This window comes from Euleptes europaea, chromosome 8, assembly GCF_029931775.1.
Source record: "Euleptes europaea isolate rEulEur1 chromosome 8, rEulEur1.hap1, whole genome shotgun sequence".
Classification (NCBI taxonomy): domain Eukaryota; kingdom Metazoa; phylum Chordata; class Lepidosauria; order Squamata; family Sphaerodactylidae; genus Euleptes; species Euleptes europaea.
Genome location: NC_079319.1, coordinates 96,913,786 through 96,934,075, shown reverse-complemented (window position 1 = coordinate 96,934,075; position 20,290 = coordinate 96,913,786). Strand labels below are relative to the sequence as shown.

General features: G+C 45.5%; 1 protein-coding gene across 1 annotated transcript in view; it reads right to left on the bottom strand.

Moving 5' to 3' along the window:
• CDH20 (cadherin 20) overlaps positions 1-20,077 on the bottom strand; it is an 83,846-nt gene extending 63,769 nt beyond the window's left edge. Inside the window, exon 1 of the mRNA XM_056854150.1 lies at positions 19,832-20,077. Coding sequence (XP_056710128.1) covers positions 19,832-20,077 — 246 coding nt within the window. The remainder of the gene's footprint in view (positions 1-19,831) is intronic.
• Between the last annotated feature and the right edge of the window lie 213 nt (positions 20,078-20,290).

The following is a 20,290-nucleotide window of genomic DNA, read 5'->3' as shown; positions in this document are numbered from 1 at the left end:
CTTTACAAAAGGAAAGAAGAATGATTCAATTAGTTACATGCCTGCTAAACACCTCTGCCTTGTGAAATAATGGAAAATATTAAGAGGGAAAATCACTTAAGGCTTGATCAAATGGTTTATGGAACCACAACTGGTAACTTGTCAGAATAAGTTTAGGAAGATTTCTTCCCTGTAAGGCCTACTTAAAGAGCCCCGTGGCGCAGAGTGGTAAGCTGCAGTAGTGCAGTCCAAGCTCTGCTCACGACCTGAGTTTGATCCCAACGGAAGTTGGCTCAAGGTTGACTCAGCCTTCCATCCTTCCAAGGTTGGTAAAATGAGTACCCAGCTTGCTGGGGGTAAAGGGAAGATGATTGGGGAAGGCACTGGCAAACCACCCCATAAACAAAGTCTGCCTAGTAAACGTTGGGATGTGACGTCACCCCATGGGTAATGACGCGGTGCTTGCACAGGGGACCTTTACCTTTAAGGCCTACTTGCTTTTCCCACCTTTTCGGTGTGGGAAGAAAAGCAAAAAGATTAATTATCAGAAAGCCTTGAAAGCCCAACCAAGAACATGTTTATGCAGAAGAACAGAGAAATCAGTGGGACTTCCTTTCTTATAAATATTTGTAGGATTGCAGCTAGGGTTGCCAACCTCCAGGTGGTGGCTGGAGATTTCCCACTGTTTCAACTGATTTCCAGGTGACAGGTGATCAGTGGCCGCTTTGGAAGTTTATGACATTGACATTGAAGTCTCTCCCCTCCCCAAACCCCTCCTTCTTCAGGCTCCACCTACAAAATCTCAAGGTATTTCCCAATATAGAGCTGGCAACCATAATTGCAGCTGTATTGACATTGATAAAGCAAATCATACACCCCTAGCTGCAGGGGTCCCCAATCTTGTTCAGCCTGCAGGCACTTGTAGAATTTTGAGAATAGGGAATAGTTGCCACCACAAACTGGCTGAGGAAATGTGGCAAATCACAAAATGCGCCCCAATCACAAATGTTGCGAAGTTGTAAGCCAAGCATCCTTCAACTATGAAGACAGTTGTTTCTAGGTTCTTCTGCTCCAATGAGGTGGAGGAAAACAAGGATTGGCTCTTTGCTTTGGGGATAGGGTTGCCAACCTCCAGGTGGTGGCTAGAGATCTCCCACTATTACAAGTGATCTCCAGGTGACAGTGAAAAGTACCCCTAGAGAAAATGGCTGCTTTGGAGGGTGGACTGTATGGCATAATACCCCACTGAGGTCCCTCCACTCCCCATATCCCACCCTCCTCAAACTCCACCCCCAAAATTTTCAGGTATTGCCCAACCTGGAGCTGGCAACCCTATGTGGGGAGGAAGCAAATGGACCCCAAGGTGCCACACTGGGGATCATTGAGCTAGAGGCTTAAGTACTTTATTGTAGCAAAGGCCACATGGGAGGAACACATGATATGATTCTTCCCAGTAACTGGAGGGATGCCGCTGGCATGGGACCTTTATCATCACTGCGCACGATGGGCTCATTGTCATCATTGCACACAGGAGTGACTCATTTTCTCTGTAACACTTGTGTTTCACTCTTTCCCAGGAGCTCAGCCATGGCAGCCATTCCATTTTATATTCATGCAAGCACTGGGTCATGACTGACCCATGGGGTCACGTCACATCCCGACATTTACTAGGCAGACTGTGTTTACAGGGTGGTTTGCCAGTGCCTTCCCCAGTCGTCTACACTCTACCCCCAGCAAGCTGGGTACTCATTTTACCGACCTCGGAAGGGTGGAAGGCTTGAGACAACCTTGAGCCGGCTACCTGAAAACGACTTCTGTCGGGATCGAACTTAACTCATGAGCAGAGCTTTTGACTGCAGTACTGCAGCTTACCACTCTGCGCCACAGGGCTCTATATTCATGTAGTTTGGTTTATTTATTTATTATTTAATATCAAAATTGATATCCTGCCTTTTTGCCCAATCAGGGCCTCTGAGGCAGCTAAAAAATACATATGAGCCACAAACTGCAGTGGTTCCCAAACTGCTAGAAGTAACATTAAAGGGATCCTGAAAGTGAAATCACATAATTGCTTAGAACACAGTGATGGCTGAAAAAGTTAACATGATAGTGGCTTAAAGTGCCTGGTCCTTTGCAGCTTCCTCACATTCAATGAGCCAATGATTGCTGTGCTTTGAACCCTTGGGAAGTGGCAGACATAATAACCCCCTTCCTGCAAATGCCTCGCTCTTCATACCATTAGTGTGGACATGAGGTACAACTTTAAAAGCACAGTTTCAACATTTCCTTGGTGGTGTGGAAACCCCTGCAGCATGGCTCTTGCACAGGCTGCTGTGGTAATCCCTAAGTTGCTATCACACCTAGTTCCTATCCTAGAACTGTGTTTACTTCCATGCAATGTGATTCCACTATGCATCACACTAACAGTAGAAGCGTTGTGAACTGAATGCTAGTAAAAGTCAATCCATTAGATTGTGTCTCTGCTTTTAGCTTTCCCCATAACAATGTTCTCTCCCTTTTCTCTTGCTCTCTGTATATGACCTTATATGGTGGGAGGGATTTGAGCAATCTGAAAATGTTTCTGGCACCAGTTCACTTAGTTAATTCTCTCGTAACAAGTTCAAAGCACTGCTTGTTGTGTGTGTGTAAAGTACATATACCAGGTACAGCACAATGAGTTGGATCCAACCAGGTTTTTTGCTGGTGAAAAAGGAAGGAGGGAATCCTCTCTAACAAAGAGGCTTCACTAGGGATTGTGGGACCTTCATGTACAAATGCCAATTGGTATGGGGGCTGTAATAAAAAAAGGGAAATTGGGTGAGGTAGAGTGAAAAGACTGGCTGAATCCAACCCACTGTCTACAATGCCTGAAATTAGGGTTGCCAACCTACTGGTGGGAGCTGGAGATCTCCTGGAATTACAACTGATCTCCAGCTGACATGGAGCAGTTCCCCTGGAGAAAATGGTTGCTTTGGTGGGTAGACTCTATGGCATCATACCCCTCCGGGGTCCCTTCCCAAACCTTACCTTCCCAAACCCCGATCTCCCCAGGCTGCACCCCAAATCTCCTGGTATTACCCAAGCAGCAGCTGGCAACCATATAGAGCAGAAAGATGAGAAGTGTATATATTTATATACACACTTATACATATATGTATGTACATGTACACACAACTTACCAGGGAGAAAACAGGCTGAAAGATTAAAAGAGATCCTATGACAAATCACTGGCAAAGATTTTTAAAAGTTGATAACAATGTCATGTGACATCTATACTCAGGCTTAGAAAAAAATGCTATAAATTCAAGATAATTTTTTTGTGATTCATTAACAAACAGACTGCATTATACCTCTTGCCAGATCAATCTTAAATTCCTATGAGGAATTAAACTCTCATTTGTTCTTTTGTCAGTGGGGCTTTATTGACTGCAAAAGGTGAGTGCTAAGTCATGTCAAGCAGGCAGCATGACCTTGTGACACGCATCTTTGGGGAGGGTTGTTCTTCCCAACCTGTCAGTGTCCTGCTTTTGGCCTACATAAACTCTGCTCCTGCTTTTATTGAATTCAGAAGATGTGGTGTGGGTCATACCCTGAATCAGCAATACTGCAGCTGTAATTGAAGAAGCATATTACAAAACTCCATGTATTTCTGTTTAGCTAAGGAATCTGTTCTAAGCTTGCTGTCAGTGTGCCGCTCTGGAATGGATCAAGATGACTAAAATGTCGAAATAACAATGTAGAGTCAGCACTTCTCATCTGCGATCAAGGTTGTGCCACAATATGAGATCTGTATTCTCAACAAGAAAGTTCTGTTCAGACAGTATGAGGGCAGGCACTCCTTTTGACTTCTATTTGGCTTCCTCTGCCTTTAGACTGTTTATGAAAGTTCAAGCTGTACTTTCTCTTCTTTATTTATTCAGAAAATGTTGAGGGTGCCTCTCTGGAGACCAGCTCAAGGTAGCACACAAAATAAAAACAATGTAATACAATAAAAACGTCAGAATTATCAGTAATGAAACAAGACACAAAGCAAGCCAGGGATCCTAGAAAAATATTCCAAAGCCTAAAATGACATTAATATAACAGTCCTCAGTAGGGTTGCCAACCTCCAGGTACTGGATAAAAAAAACAGCACTATGACCTAATCAAAATTGTCACCTGTTATAATGAATGTACATAACACAATAAGTACAGAATGCAATATAATATTTACTATAACAAAGGAGTGAGCATATATTTGACCTATCTAAATATCTATCTAACCATATACCACAAGAACACTATAACTACATAAATACATATAAACACTTAGAATCATAGAATCATAGAGTTGGAAGGGACCACCAGGGTCATCTAGTCCAACCCCCTGCACAATGCAGGAAATTAACAACTACCTCCCCCCCACATCCCCAGTGACCTCAACTCTCCCCCCGCCATGCAGGATCCCACAATCAAAGCACCCCCGACAGATGGACATCCAGCCTCTGCTTAAAGACCTCCAAAGAAGAGGACTCCACCCCCCACCCGAGGCAGGGCATTCCACAGTCAAACAGCCCTCACCGTCAGAAAGTTCTTCCTAACGTTTAGGTGGAATCGCTTTTCTCTTAGTTTAAATCCATTTCTCCGTGTCCTAGTCTCTGAAGCAACAGAGCACAAGCTAGTTCCCTCATCAACATGACATCCCTTCAAATATTTAAACATGGCTATCATGTCGCCCCTCAACCTTCTCTTCTCCAGAATAAACAAACCCAACTCCCTAAGTCTCTCCTCATAGGGCATTAATAGCTGTGTAAGTGTAAATTGCCGTATTTTTCTAACGCCCTACTATGGATGCGTCCAAATTACAACTGGAGCAAAAAACAGTGAGATTGCTATCTTATATGGTTACAGAGAATTGAATCTTAAAGCTAGTATTAGGTTGTAGTCCCATTGGAATAGTTGTAATGTCAGATTCTTGCCGCCGCTTCTTCTGAGGATTTAAAGAGGCAGAGTGCGTAGAAATATCAGACCGGAATGCCGCATAATGTATTCTGGAAACCAAGATCTGACCCTGAAAACAGCATCTTCCATGTCATACGTTAGTAGGTATTTTTTCTTCACTGCATATACATGTTGATAAAGTAAACTGTGTTGCGATGGTTACTAGAGTGAGTTACAATCCTAGGGGGGATTAGAGGGAGAAATGGAGAAGGAGGGGGTGGTCAGAGGCTGGAATCTTAACCTCCATAGGCAAAGGCTGTATATGTTGGAATGCCACTTGCTTGGGGTTCATGCTGGGGGCAGGTGTGGTGTTTGTTGGTTTCTCAAAAAAACATCTGGTTAGCCATTGTACAAAATTGAATGCTGAACTAGATGGGTGCCAAGGGCACCAAACATCTTTAGGCCAGCCCTTGGCTGGGTCACCATACCCAAAAGTTGGAAACTGATGCCATAGAGCCCACTGTCCAAAGCAACCATTTTCTCTAGGTAGTCTGGAGATCAGTTGTAGTTCCTGGAGATCTACAGACCGCAACTAGAGATTGAGGACCCCACTCCCCTCCCCCAGCCGAAACCCCTTAGATAGCAGTGTTACCCTCTTATTTATGGCTTTGTTTTAATAGACACCCCCTTTTACTGCCTAAGGACCAGGGGATCTGAAACTGGGGGAGTCTCATAAGGTGCTTGGGTTGAGCCATAACATGGGCAATTCCCAGGGATGAAGAGGAAGGGTGTTGCTGCAAGGAAAGCAGCTCAGTGGCATAAATCATGCTCAATAACAAAAGTCTTTTCAACACTGGAGACCTCACCCAATACTCTGACATACCCCAGAGGTGTCTGCCCCCCAAGGACGTTGCTATTTCATTAACCAACTACTGGTTCCTCTCCTTCTTTTTTTACTCAATCCAGTACAGCATGCAAGTCATTAATTTGCCCTCCATCCCGTTTCAGGAGTTATGTTGCCTCACCCAGACTTTTCTGTCATTGCAGATCTATCTCATTTCAATCTAATTAAAGAACGATAAACATGTTGCCTCATCCAGCCTCTTTGTGCCCATGCAGATTCGGCTCACAATCTAGTTAGCATCTCCGAGCCACGCTATAAACTTGCTATTTTGGGGGAATGCAATAGGGTTGCCAGCCTCCAGGTGGAGACAGGTATTACAATTAATCTCCAGGGGACAGAGATCAGTGCACCTGGGGAAAATGGCTGCATTGGAAGGTGGATTCTATGGCATTCTGCCCCATTGAAGCCCCTCCTCAAACCCCACCCTCCTGAGGCTCCACCCCCAAAATCTCCAGGTATTTCCCAGACCAGAGCTGGCAATCCTTGAGTGCAACATGCTCCATGACACACTCCTCAGTTGTCCATTTCTGCACATTTGTTGAATATAATAATAATAATACAAAAGAAACCACTGTGCACCATGTATGGCCAACCCTAAATGCACAACTTGGTCCATGCAAAAACAAATAACTATGAGCTTACACTCTAAGATGTTTAATTAGACCAGCCAACAGCCAAAGGCAGCTTCATGTGTTCATCGATGGATTCATGTATCACAGGAGCTTCTAGGCCCTAGCTCATATCCTATGATGTCACAGGAGAGAAGAGTATGAACTTTGGAGTGATACCTTGGAAAAATTTGCATTATTTCGCAATAAACAGGAGAATTTTTAAGAATTAAATAAAGACCACTCCAAATTGATACGAGTGGGTGAAATTTAGGGTTGCCTGGTTCCCACCCTGGGGGAGGTTTAGGGGGCAAAGCTGAGGCAGGGATTGCGTACGTACAGCCACGCCAATGCAATCGCATCACTTTTGGTTTACACCCGCAAGTGCCGCATCGCAACGGGCCTTTTACCACTCAAACTCCCAGTTTGAGTGGTAAAAGGCCTGTTGCGATGCAGCGCTTTCGTGTGTAAACCAGAAATTATGCGATCACATCGGTGTGGCCACAGGTGCATGTGATCCCCACTTCCAAGCTGGGCACTGGATTTAAGTGACCTGGCAACCCTAGTGAAATTTCTGCGCATCACTACTTACAGTGAATTAAAAAAAGAAGCTTCCTCTTCTCTCAGCTCCATAACGTGATAGTTACCAATCAGGGAGCCAAGAATAGGTCTCTTTTTGGAGGAGGAAATTATTCCCAACCTCTTACTCTTTAACTGCTCTTTGTGAAGATTTGGCTAAACGGAATATTCTCTCATTTTGAGCTATGCTTTAAAATCACACTTGAGACAGCCAATCCGATCATTGCAAACCTAGTCACAGTATCAAACAGTGGGGTTGTTTTGATGCCGCCTGGCACAGTTTTGTTTGCCTGGCTGCTTCTTCCTACTGGCATCCTCACCCTGCTTCTTTGTCCTCATTTGCCCTCACTGCTGTATAATATGACTGGCTGTGCCAGCCCATGTGACTTTGTTTACGAGAGTCCATGACAACATGATGTCAATTGAAGCACCATGATGTCAATGGCAAAATCACAAGAGTCGCTGCAACCAACAAGATTAAATCGTAGTGTGAAAGTAAAAGACTGTGAGAGCAAAGAGGAAGGAAGTGGCATTGAAAAGAACAGTACTAGGGGGGGGGGGAGAGAGAAAAAGAACAGTACCAAAATAATGTGAATTTCTTCACAACGAGATGCACTTTTTGACCAAAAAAAAATACATGCACAAAATAAAAAAAAGTTTTGGTTCATCCTTATTTAATAGGCATTGAAATGTTTAGGGTTATATTTAGGCATGAGAGCTCTACTAATAAAAAATGGACACACTTTCCTCAATATTAACAAACATTTTCATTTGCATGCACAGGTATTGCTGCAAGAATGGAAAGAAAAGCTATGTTTGCAAAAATAAATTCATGTGCGCTTATCTGCAAAATTGCTTGACACAGCAATTTTGACACCATGCTAGCATCCATTTGTGAATTTTTAAAAATGGAAGGTTTTTTTTTAAAAGATACACCTCTAGAAAATATTTGTGACTTTACATGTATAGGATTTGAAAGGGTTTAGATGATGTACCTAAATCACTGAGGCAAATAGTCACAGCTGAATTGCTATCTTGGGGGAAAGAAACTCTATTTAATATCAACAAGACCACCTAGGGACTAATCTAGGGGGAGGATACAACTAGGGCTGTTGAAAAAAAAATTCGGTCCGGTTCGGATTCGGCCGAACCCGGGCCGACTTGGGTCCGGTTCGGCCGAATTCCGAACCCCCCCTGTTTGGGAATGCCAAATTCGGCGGGAAATTCAGAATTCCTGAACAAATTCGGCTTAAAGACCCCACCGCCCGCTTTCCCGGGAGTCCCGGGAAGCCAGGCAGTGGGGGGGGGGTTAAACTGCTCCGCTACCTGGGTCCCGACACTCAGCTGTGGGGTGCGACCCCGCCCAACAGTTGAGTGTTGGGACCCAGGCAGCAGCAGTTTAAACCCCACCACCACCTGGCTTCCAGTCCCAGGCAGCGTGGAGCACTTTAAAGACCCACCGCCCCCCTTCCCAGGACTCCCGGGAAGGGGGGCAGTGGGGGTTTAAACTGCTCCGCGCTGCCTGCCTAGGCAGCGCAGAGCAGTTTAAACCCCCCCGCCCGGTTTCCCGGGACTCCCAGGAAGTGGGGGGGGTTTAAACTGCTCCGCTGCCTGGGTCCCGATGCTCAGCTGTTGGACGCAACAGCTGAGCATCAGAACCCAGGCAGCGGAGCAGTTTAAACCCCCCCCCACCGCCCGCTTTCCCGGGAGTGGCAGGAAGGGGGGCGGTAGGGGTTTAAACTGCTCCACGCTGCCTGCCCAGGTAAACTGAAATATGCTGAATACCCATTTACTGTTATGGGCATTCAGCTTATTTTGGTTTACCTGAAAAAGGGGCCCTATAAACCTGAACCAGAAATTTACCCGATTTTTTTTTTTGCACACTCCATAGGGCTGAACATACAGTAGAATAGGGCTGTTGAAAAAAAAACCCAGTACAATTCGGATCTGGCAAAATCCGGCCCCTTTTTGATCCGGGAAATGCCGAAGTCCGAACTCCCCCAATTCGGATCTGGGGAATTCGGCACAAGATTCGGCGTTCCTGAATCAATTCGGTCGAATAAAGGTGGGTGGGGGTCTTTAAACTGCTCCGAGCTGCCAGCCCAGGCAGCGCGGAGCAGTTTAAACACCCACCGCCCAGTTTCCCGGGACTCCTGGGAAAGTGGGAGGAGGGTCTTCAACAGTGGGAAAAGGCAGGTTCGGGGGACGCCAAACCTGCCAAATTTATTCGGGAATCGCCCAAACTCACCGAATTCGGCTCGTTGTTTTCCCACCTTTTTTTGAATTTGGTTCCTCTCGAACTGAAAAGCGCTGAATTGGGGGAAATTCGGCTGTTTTTCGGTTCAGGACGAACCGAATCAACAGCCCTACAGTAGAAGTATCTGTAAGATTGTTGCCTTTGCAGAAGTTATCCAAGTAACTCAAATAAAGTATATAGGTTCTAAGGACCTGTATAAGAACAGAATGATGCAAAACAAAGATAAAAATAAAGGCAGTTAATCAGATAAATGTTTCTACCAACAAGAATGAAAACAGGTAGACAATGAATCACAAACGGTAGGAACTGAAGCTGGCTAGAAAACAACATCCTTTGGATACTAGAAAAAACAACACAGGGAAGCTCAATGGGCCCTCTTTTCTCTCTCTAGATTGCATAATAAAGCAAAGATAGAAAAAAGGTCTTCCGCTTTGCTAGCAGTCAAGAAATACTGTCCTATGTAATTTCAGGTGGGTAGACATGTTGCTGTGCGGTAGAAGAGCAAGATTTGCTTCCAGAAAGATTTGCTTAAGACCAACAAGATTTCTAGGGTAGACACTTTCGAGAGTCAAAACTCCCTTCATCAGATACCACTAGATCATTCTATCACAAGAAAGAAACAAATTCAGGTATACATAGAAGGAAAGAATATGTAAAGTTTAAGGGACAATTCAAACTATCTTTTTTTTTTGGCTATCAAGTCACAGCTGACCTATGGCAACCCTGCAGGGTTTTCAAGGCAAGAGACATTCAGAGGTGGTTTGCCCTTGCCTGCCTTTGTGTCACAACCCTGGTAATCTTTGTAGGTCTCCTATCCAAATACTTGCCGGGGTTGAGGCTCAGAGTGTGTGACTGGCCCAAAGTCATCCAGCAACTTTCCATGGCACAGTGGGGATTCAAACCTGGGTTTCCTAGATCCTGGTCTGACACTTTAACCACTACAACTATCATATTTTGTGTTCATTTTCAGTGCTTGGCGGTCATTCCAGAATTCCAATCCTGCAGCCCATCACCGGGATTCCAACTTAACAAGCCATCTTAAATTACAATTTTGATTAAGTAATCTACAAATGTACACATTCAAGCTCAGGTGGTCAAAAAAAATCACCAGAGATGGGAAAGAAGCAAAGAAAATGAATGCTTGTATTGGAGACTCGCTACAGTCTTTTTCTAGTGAGAGAGTGCCCCCATTTTTAATGTATAATATCTTGTTGTATGCTTAGGGTTGCCAGCCCTAAGGTGGTTGCTGGAGATCTCCCGCTATTACAACTGATCTCCAGGCCACAGAGATCACTTCCCCTAAAGAAAATGGCTGCTTTGGCCATTGGACTCTATGACTTTGCAGTCCCTCCCCTCTCCTAACCCCGCCCTCCTCAGGCTCCACCCCCAAAAATCTCCAGGTATTTCCCAACCCGAAGCTGGCAATCCCATGTATGCTTCATTTTTCTTAAGAGGAAGGTGTTGATTTCTTCTGTTCCCTCCCCCCTGCTATTGCAGCCCACTTAGGCTGCTCCTGTCTTTGGCCCCATGACAGAGTCAGTTGTTCTGTATATTCATGGGCTGCAATTCATAATAAGGAGGTACAGTGAGGGAAAAAGTATTTGATCCCCTGCTGAATTTGCCCGTTTGCCCTCTGATGAAGAAATGAACAGTCCATAATTTTAATGGTAGGTATATTGTAGCTGTGAGAGACAGAATAACAACAGGAAAACCCCCAGAAACCCAGAAGACAAATGTCAGAGATTGATGTGCATTATAATGAGTGAAATAAGTATTTGATCCCTTTGCAAAAAATGACTTGGTACTTGGTGGCAAAACCCTTGTTGGCAATTACAGAGGTCAGATGTTTCTTGTAGGTGGCCACCAGGTTTGCACACATCTCAGGAGGTATTTTGTCCCACTCCTCTTTGCAGATCCTCTCCAAGTCAGTAAGATTTCGAGGCTGATGTGTAGCTACTCAAACCTTCAGCTCCCTCCACAGATTTTCGATGGGATTAAGGTCTTGAGACTGGCTAGGCCACTCCAGGACCTTAATGTGCTTCTTCTTGAGCCACTCCTTTGTTGCCTTGGCCGTGTGTTTTGGGTCATTGTCATGCTGGAATACCCATCCTCAACCCATTTTCAATGCCCTGGCTGAGGGAAGGTGGTGCTCACCCAAGATTTGACAATACATGGTCCTGTCCATCGTCCCTTCGATGCGGTGAAGGTGTCCTGTCCCCTTAGCAGAAAAACACCCCCAAAGCATAATATGTCCCCCTCCATGTTTGACAGTGGGGATGGTGTTCTTGGGGTCGTAGGCAGCATTCCTCCTCCTCCAAACACGGCGAGTTGAGTTGATGCCAAAGAGCTCAATTTTGGTCTCATCTGACCACCACACTTTCACCCAGTTCTCCTCTGGGTCATTCAGATGTGCATTGGCAAACTGCAGACAGGCCTGTACATGTGCTGTCTTGAGCAAGGGGACCTTGCGGGCTCTGCAAGATCTCAGTCCTTCACGGCGTAGTGTGTTACCAACTGTTTTCATGGTTTCCCAGCTGCCCTGAGCTCATTGACAAGTTCCCCCCGTGTAGTTCTGGGCTGCTTCATCATCGTTCTCATGATCATTGCAACTCCACAAGATGAGATCTTGCATGGAGCCCCAGACTGAGGGAGGTTGACAGTTAGAGTTAGGGTTAGGGTTGTCACCTTCTCACCAAGCTGCTTGGCAATAGTCTTGTAGCCCAGTCCAGCCTTGTGCAGGTCTACAATCTTGTCCCTGACATCCTTGGACAGGTTTTTGGTCTTGGTCATGGTGCTAGTTTGGAATCTGATGGATTGATTGCTTCTGTCGACAGCAGAACCCTAACCCTAACCCCAACCCGGCTGGTTGATAGGGGATCAAACACTTATTTCACTCATTATAATGCACATCAATCTCTGACGTTTGTCTTCTGGGTTTCTGGGGGTTTTCCTGTTGTTATTCTGTCTCTCACAGCTACAATAAACCTACCATTAAAATTATGGACTGGTCATTTCTTCATCAGAGGGCAAACGGGCAAATTTAGCAGGGGATAAAATACTTTTTTCCCTCACTGTAGAAGCCACCACCTTACAGTTTCCTATTGTTAGCCTTCCATTTTGGTACTTGGTTTCTGTGTCTTTAAACTTTTGTAGATCTGATCTGTTAATGTTCTAACAGTTTAGGGAAGGAGACAGCTGTTTTCTGCAACTAAGAAACAACCCAACACCCAAAAACTAGAGCCAGATGGGAGTTCTATTGCTGAAGCAACAAACAACTGATGAGCACTCTTTTTATGAAAAAGGGGAAAAATAGAATTACAAATGCAGCAGAAAAAGAAAGAAATGTGGTGTTACTCATCACCAATGACATCGCAGCATGCACATCACTTATTCACTAAGTGGACATGAGATTTATGCACCTTTCGTCTATCTGAAACATTTTTGCTCCGCCCTTCCTCTGGGGATTTTCTGGTTCTTCTCCCCTCCCTTTCATCCACACAACAAACCTGGGAGTTGGGCTATGCTGGAAGAGAATAACTGGCACAAAGTAACCCCACTGAAGTTCACGGCTGAGGGTCTAATGACAATACATTTTCCCTTTGGTACATCCCCAGGTATGTGATGTGTTTAGGGTTGCCAGGTCCCTCTTTGCTACCGGTGGGAGGTTTTTGGGGCGGAGCCTGAGGAGGGTGGGGTTTGGGGAGGGGAGGGACTTCAATGCCATAGAGTCCAATTGCCAAAGCGGCCATTTTCTCCAGGTGAACTGACCTCTATGTGCTGGAGAACAGTTGTAATAGCAGGAGATCGCCTCTGACCACCTGGAGGTTGGCAACCCTAGATGTGTTGCTGGAAGTCTGCTAGGGCTGCCAACCTCCAGGTAGTCTCAATATAAATATGAGGGGGAGGGGTAAAGATAACAATAACAAATATAACAATCCAATGTAGAAAATGTGTTCATTTGATTATATAATTGTGGTTTATTGCAAGATATGATGGACGAGGAGTTAATCTTCAGAAGAAGCTCAGACACAAGGAGGGGGCAGAGCTTGGTGGCTCACTCTCTGGGTTCTGACAGAAAGGCCGGGGGTTCTAGGATGGATAACCTGCGTGAGAAGCTGTAGACGACTCTGAGAACCTGAGGGTTCCATTTGGCCTAAGAAGTGGAAAAACACAACCTTTGGTGTGACAGGATGGAGATTGAGAGGAGAAGGGCCCTTTCTTAGGTCACAAAGAAGGAATAGGCTCTAGAGGAGATATTCCAATTACAGGGATGTATGAAGGGACTACTGACACTGGCGTGGGGTAGTTCAGTATTGAGAACAGGAAGAGAGAGTCAAGCAGGATTCTCCATACTTCTGAGTTATCTGGGAAAGACGGGTTTTTCATCTCTACCCTTCCTGATAGCTTAGCATCAGAGTCCAGTAAAGGAACATCTATGGGAAAATCTAAGAACTGAACTTAATCTATGAACTGAAGCTGTGAACTGTAACCAAGAAGTGCGATTTTGTGCCATCTAAGCCATCTGCCCATCTCTGAAGTGAATCTTGTAAATATATATATACGGTTTTGGTGTTTTCCCTCTAATACAGTTTCCATATATATATGGTTTTGGTGTTTTCCCTCTAATACAGTTTCCCCTCAAAACCCATCCTTTGAATACTGTTTAATTCTGGTGTCATATTTTTTATCTGAGGTAAAATAAAGTGGGGACTGGAGAAGGAGAAAAATAATCTCCATATAACACCCTCTGGCTAACAAGAAGTAAGCAATCCCTCTCTCTCCCCCTCAGAACAAAAACTGATTACTGGGAGATAGTAGGAGGAAGGAAGGATAGTAGTCATACAAGACTTCTGATGAAGTTTTTTGACGAAACAAGTCTTGAACCTAAGTACTTGTTAAAAAGAGAGAAACAAGACTGTTGTCAGATACAGCTAATTGGAACAAGGTCACAGCTGTTAAACTGTTTTAACATTTCGATGCCAGTTATAGTATTATTTTGTGTAATCGCAGTGTCTGTAATTATAACATCTTTTGTAACCACTGTTTAATATAGTGATGCCTGAACAATATATGTGATTTTCATTACTTTACACACGGACATTAATGTGTAAGCATTATATAATAATAGTTGATAGTTTCAATATTTGGGGTATTTTTTTTTCTTTTCTTTTCTACATTGGTTTGTTAACCTCCATGTGGTAGCTGGAGATCTCCTGGGATTACAACTGATCTCCCGGCAACAGAGATTAGTTCCCCTGGAGAAAATGGCCTCTTTGGAAGGCGGACTCTATGGCATTATACCCCATTGAAGTTTCTCCCCTCCTCAAACCCTGCCCTCATCAGGCTCCATCCCCAAAATCTCCAGGGATTTCCCAACCTGAAGCTGGCAACCCTAGAGTCTGTGCCTCCCACAACTTACACCACCCCATAAACTGCAGCTCTAATCCATTTCTCCTTCCCTTTAGGTTCTATATTTTAACTGAAAGAAAATATGGGGGGAAATCCAATTGTGTTTATCTTCCATGTAATGTATTCTCTGGCCCTAAAGGAAGATTATGAGTAAAGAATATAATGTACCTAATTTTTCACTACAGTTTTAACACTTTCCATTTATAAGAGAGAAGGATGCATAACTGCTTAGATTCAAATTTAGAAGAACAATATATTGTTCTTACTTTAACAGACGAAGAGACTGCCATTATACAATATCAGGGTACAGAAGATTCAGGCTAGATTTATATGTTCCATTCAACATGTGGACCTCACCAAAGCAGGAATGCCAGCCTCCAGGTGAGACCTGGGGATCCCCTGAAATTGCAGCTCATCTCCAGACTACAGAGATCAGATCCCTAGGGTTGCAAACATTCAGGTGGTGGCTGGAGATATCCTGCTATTACAACTGATCTCCGGGTGACAGAGATTAGCTCCCCTGGAGAAAGTGGCTGCTTTGGAAATTGGACTCTATGGCATTGAAGTCCCTTCCCTCTCCAAACCCTGCCTTCTTCAGGTTCCACCCCCCAAATCTCTAGGTATTTCCCAACCTGGACCTGGCAACCCTACCCATCTTCTACCAGTGGCCGGGGGGACCTGGCAACCCTACATTAAAGGCACTAACTGCATGTTCAGTCCTCTCCCCTGCAATACCTAGTACATGTTTTTTAAAAGATATTTTAATCCCCCTCGTAACAAAATATCCATGAGGCAGTTTACAGCACACTAAAAAGAGCAGATGAAAAACACTAGTGTCATGTAAAACTAAAAACAGCACTGAAAAATAAAACCACCAGAAACTGTACCAGAATTTTAAAACAACTGTGTGAAGATCTTAAAAATACCAAAAGCACAGCATAAAAGCTGAGAGAGAGAGAGAGAGAGAGAGAGAGAGAGAGAGAGAGAGAGAGAGAGAGAGAGAGAGAGAGAGCGCGCTAAAAAGGCAATAACATAAAATGAATGAAACTCTGTGGGGGAGAGGAAGTTATGTAAAGCAGGACAAATAATAAAATTATTTATCAAGAAAGGGGAAATACCTGAAAGTCAATGGAGAATAAAAACATCTTCCAGATGAGCTTCCGTACCAATGGAGATTTTCAGTTCAGGTGCTACCGTCTCCATCTAGCCCCGGACTGTATACAGCAGGGCCTGTGACGAAAGCCTTTGGTCACCCTGATCCCGTGAAGGGTTTTATAGGTAATAACCAGCACTTTGGTTTGTGCCTGAAGTAAACTGGTAGCAGAGTCAAGACTGGCAAGATAAGATACAGTCCCTGTAACTAGTAGCAATTAGCAGCCTAGCTGCTGCATTTTGAGCCAGCTGAAGCTTCAGGATATCAATCTGGAGTTCTTCCAGAATTTCACCTTACCTACAGACTACAGAGATCAATTCTCCCAGAGAATATGGTAGCTTGGCAAGTAGATAGGGTAGCCAACCTCCAGGTACTAGATGGAGATCTCCTGCTATTACAGCCGATAAAGATCAGTTCACGTGGAGAAAATGGCCCCTTTGGCTATTGGACTATATGGTATTGAAGTCCTTCCCCTCCCCAAACCCTGCCCTCCTCAGGCTCCGCCCCCAAAACCTCCCGCCAATGGCAAAGAGGGACCTGGCAACCCTACAGATAGACTCTATGGCGTCACTTCCTTGCTGAGCTCCCTTCCCTCCCCATACTTCATTTTCTCCAGGCTCCACCCTCCAAATCTCCAGGAATTTCCCAATCTGGAGTTGGCAACCCTAAGTAAACCAGCCAAAGCTGATTAAAGGAGTGACCTACCACACAGGAGACACGTACCATGTTTCCCCGAAAATAAGACATACCCATAAAATAAGCCGTAGCAGGATTTCCAAGCATTTGCACAATATAAGCCATACCCCGAAAATAAGACATAGTGATAGGCGTGGCGAGAGAGAGACTAAACTCCCCTGAGCCCCACCCTCCGTGGGCCGTTGGGCTCAGTCTTTCCCTGTTCCCGCGCTCGGGCTCCGACCTCCCAGGGGGCGATCACTCCCGTTCCCCGTCTTCTCCCCACTCCCCTCTCCCACCAACAGCTCCCCCCGCGATCTGCCACCACTCGCGGTGGACTCTCGCTCCCCCGCTGGAATGCGGGGCCAAGCTTTGGCCTCTGTCGGGTCCCCCGGGTTGTCCCCCCACCCCCAGGACCCGTGCCATCTGCCTCGGGCCGGCCCACTTCCCCCCGAGGTGCAAGGTCAGCGCTCGGCCTCCCCCCGTTTCCCCCTCCGGCTCTGCATCCACCCGCGCCGCCGGCGGGCTCAGCCGCCCTCGCCTCCTCTTTCCCCCGGCCTGGTAAGTGGGGTTGCCTCCCCGAGGTGCAAGGTCGGCGCTCGGCCTCCCCCCGTTTCCCCCTCCGGCTCTGCATCCGGCGGGCTCGGCCGCCCTCGCCTCCTCTTCCCCCCGGCCTGGTAAGTGGGGTTGCCTCCCCAGGCATTAGGGTTCTCCTGGAGGGTCCCCCGGTGTGGCGGTGGGGGCGAGGCGCAGTCCCGAGGGTCCGCCCCGGGTCGCGGACTCGGGACACATACCGTACTTATGGTAATAAAAAATAAGACATCCCCCAAAAATAAGGCATAGTGTGTCTTGTTGAGGAAAAATAAATATAAATATAAGACAGTGTCTTATTTTCAGGGAAACACGGTACATTCATCTGTGTGATAGTTACAAAGGATGATACAGTTATGAAAGAGATCATGTTTGGAGAAGAGGCCGTCTGCCTCCTGGTGGTGGCTAGGAAGAAGAAGTGTTGTTGTTAAGATGGCTGCTGGAGTTGTTGCAATTAGAGGTTCTAGACCAAAGTTGTATTATATGTAAATAAACCTGCTAAGATCCTTCACAAACAGCTGAATTCAGATTTTGGGGGAACCTGGAGGATCTCTTTAAGCTCCCTGTAGCCCCAGCTCTAGAAACACTCCCCAAGCTGCACACCCGCTTCTTAAGGGGCAGCGCAGCCATGTCCCAGGCAAATCCAGAAACTCTGTCAGGCGTTATTATCAACCTACAGTTTCTCAGTCTTATTTGGATTGAATTTCAGATTGTGGCCAGCCAAGTGCAATCCATTTTCACCTCCAGACAGTGGTTCACAACATCTGCTACCTCATCTTACCCAATTGCAAAGGAGAAATAGAGCTGGGTGCCATCTGCACTCTAGTGAAACCTCGGACCAGAATTCTAGATGGTTTCTGCCAGCAGCTTCATCTAAACTGTGCTGGAGACATACAGAACATCAGATCTGAGAAGTCCTGGGGCCAAGCAGTTGTTTGCTCAACACTAACATCTGAAATCAGCTCACAAGGCAGGAACAGAACCACTGGAATGTGCTGTTCCAAAAAGTTATTTCGGTTAACCTGTCTGGAAGAATACTGTCTCTCTTCTGGTGAAGGCCATCAGCCAGGGTGACCAAGGAAGTTTCAGACCTAAAACTGTACCTGAAACCCAAGTGAAATGGGTCTTTCAAGGAGAATGCACTGTGTTACATAATGCTGCACGTTTTCCTGACACATGTCCATGTCATTTGCAATTGGTGAGGGCGGGGGTGGACAATACACCAGCTATGCCAAAACAGCAGTGAGTTATTATAGTTGTTGGGAGGGTGCAACTAAACACACGGTTGCTATTTCTGGCATTGGCTGCACACTTGGTAATGACAGCTCCAGCACCAGGCTCTCTTATTATGAATTGGCTACAATCACTCTTCATTAAACCAGAGGCAATGCATCAAGAAGAGGAAGGTCTCTTGAAGAAACCTGCTTTTAAAAATCTGCATTTGATTTTGCTTTTTCCCCTGTAATGTTGGCCATATACACATTTGGGAAGCTGCAACCCCTTCTTGTCCCCACCTAATCCTTCTCGGTCCATACCACCTTTCTGTGCTATGACACATGAGCTGTTCCTATAAAGACAGCTGGAGATTTTCAAAAGCGACATCCAATTACAGCTGATAGTGCTGATCTTTGGGAAGAAGGCAAAGCATCAGCAGACTCTCAAAACAGACATTATTCACAGTTCAAAGTGACAATAGCTGGAAACTCTCAGGAACTGGAATATATCAGAGCTCCATACCAAGGGAAGAACAGGCAGGCGAATAAGAAACTGGGGTAGCGCCACCTTTCAAATGCCTCCTCAAAACCTACCCCTTTGAGTGAAGCCTTTAGCTTAATTCCTTTGCCCTTACCTTGACCCAGAACTACGCTTAAGCATGTATCATCCCCTGTTACTATCATCTCCCTCTTACTTTCTCCCCTGTTCTCTTGCTCTGTTCTTTCCCCTAATTAGTTAAATTAATATAGTCTTTGATGCTATTTCGAATGGACAAGAAATGAAGATAGGTGCACTGGTCCACAGCAAAATTTAAAAAAGATAAGTCACATAATAGCTTTTACTAAGACTAATCAAGGTAATACAATACAGTGTATGCCCTGCACCCCATGGCATGTTATGGGGCTTCAGCAGCACGGGAAATGGATGCAACCCAGGAACACACCACTTGTGTAAGCAGAAGTGTCTTGTGCTCTCACACAGCCACCTTTGAATCAATGTCAGCTCCTTGGGGCAAGGACATGTCTTAGACACATGACACACAAAGACATAGAAATCTGCCTTATAGCGAGTTGGATTGTGGGTCTATCAAGGACAGTACTCTCTCCTCTGACTGGCAGCAGCTCTCCAGGGCCTTTCGCATCACCAACTACCAGATGTGTTTAACTTAGTGTTGCCAGGTCCCCCCTCTCCATTGCCGGGAGGTTTTGGGGGGCGGGGTGGGGCAATTGTGCATGTGGCTGCGTGTGCAATCCCCACTCTGGAGCAGCCTGAGCAATTGCCCACCAAAACCACCCTCCTGGCAATCCTGATTTAACTGGAGATGCTGGGGATTGAACTTAGGACCTTCTGCGTGCAAAGCAGATAGTCTACCGCTGAGCCACAATGGTATGTGTTTGGGTTACTCTGTAAAGAAGGAATGGAAATAACACACACACACACACACACACATTGTGTACTATACAAATTATATCCTATATACAGATACGCATTTGGTCTGATATAGCAACAACCTGATGCCCTGAAGATGGTTTGCCTCTTACCTTTCCCACATACAAAGGATCTGTTCCAGTGTATTCTTCCAAAACAAAGAATTGGTTCCACACCCAGCTCCTCTTCATTCGCTGATGCAGAAACAAATTGTCTGACAGGCTCTCTTCTTGGCCTTTACTGGGTGGTCCGGTGCTCTCCGATAACACAATTGTAATGAGGTTCATCCTCATTACAATTGTGTTATCGCGAGAGCACCCGGACCACTTCACACTGCCCATTCTGCCTGAAGTCCACATGGGCACGCCAGGGTGTTTCCAGGCGTAGTGCCGGTCCTTCAAAGATATCCAATGGACAGGCCTTTGGAGTGTCCAAGACTTCAAGCAGTTTGAACTGTCCGCTTTAAGGACGACAGGGCTCTGTAAAGTTAAAGAAGATCTATTACCAAATATCTAACATGGAACTTTGAACACAGTTAAAAAAGAGGGAGATGCGTCTCAGAGTATTTGATC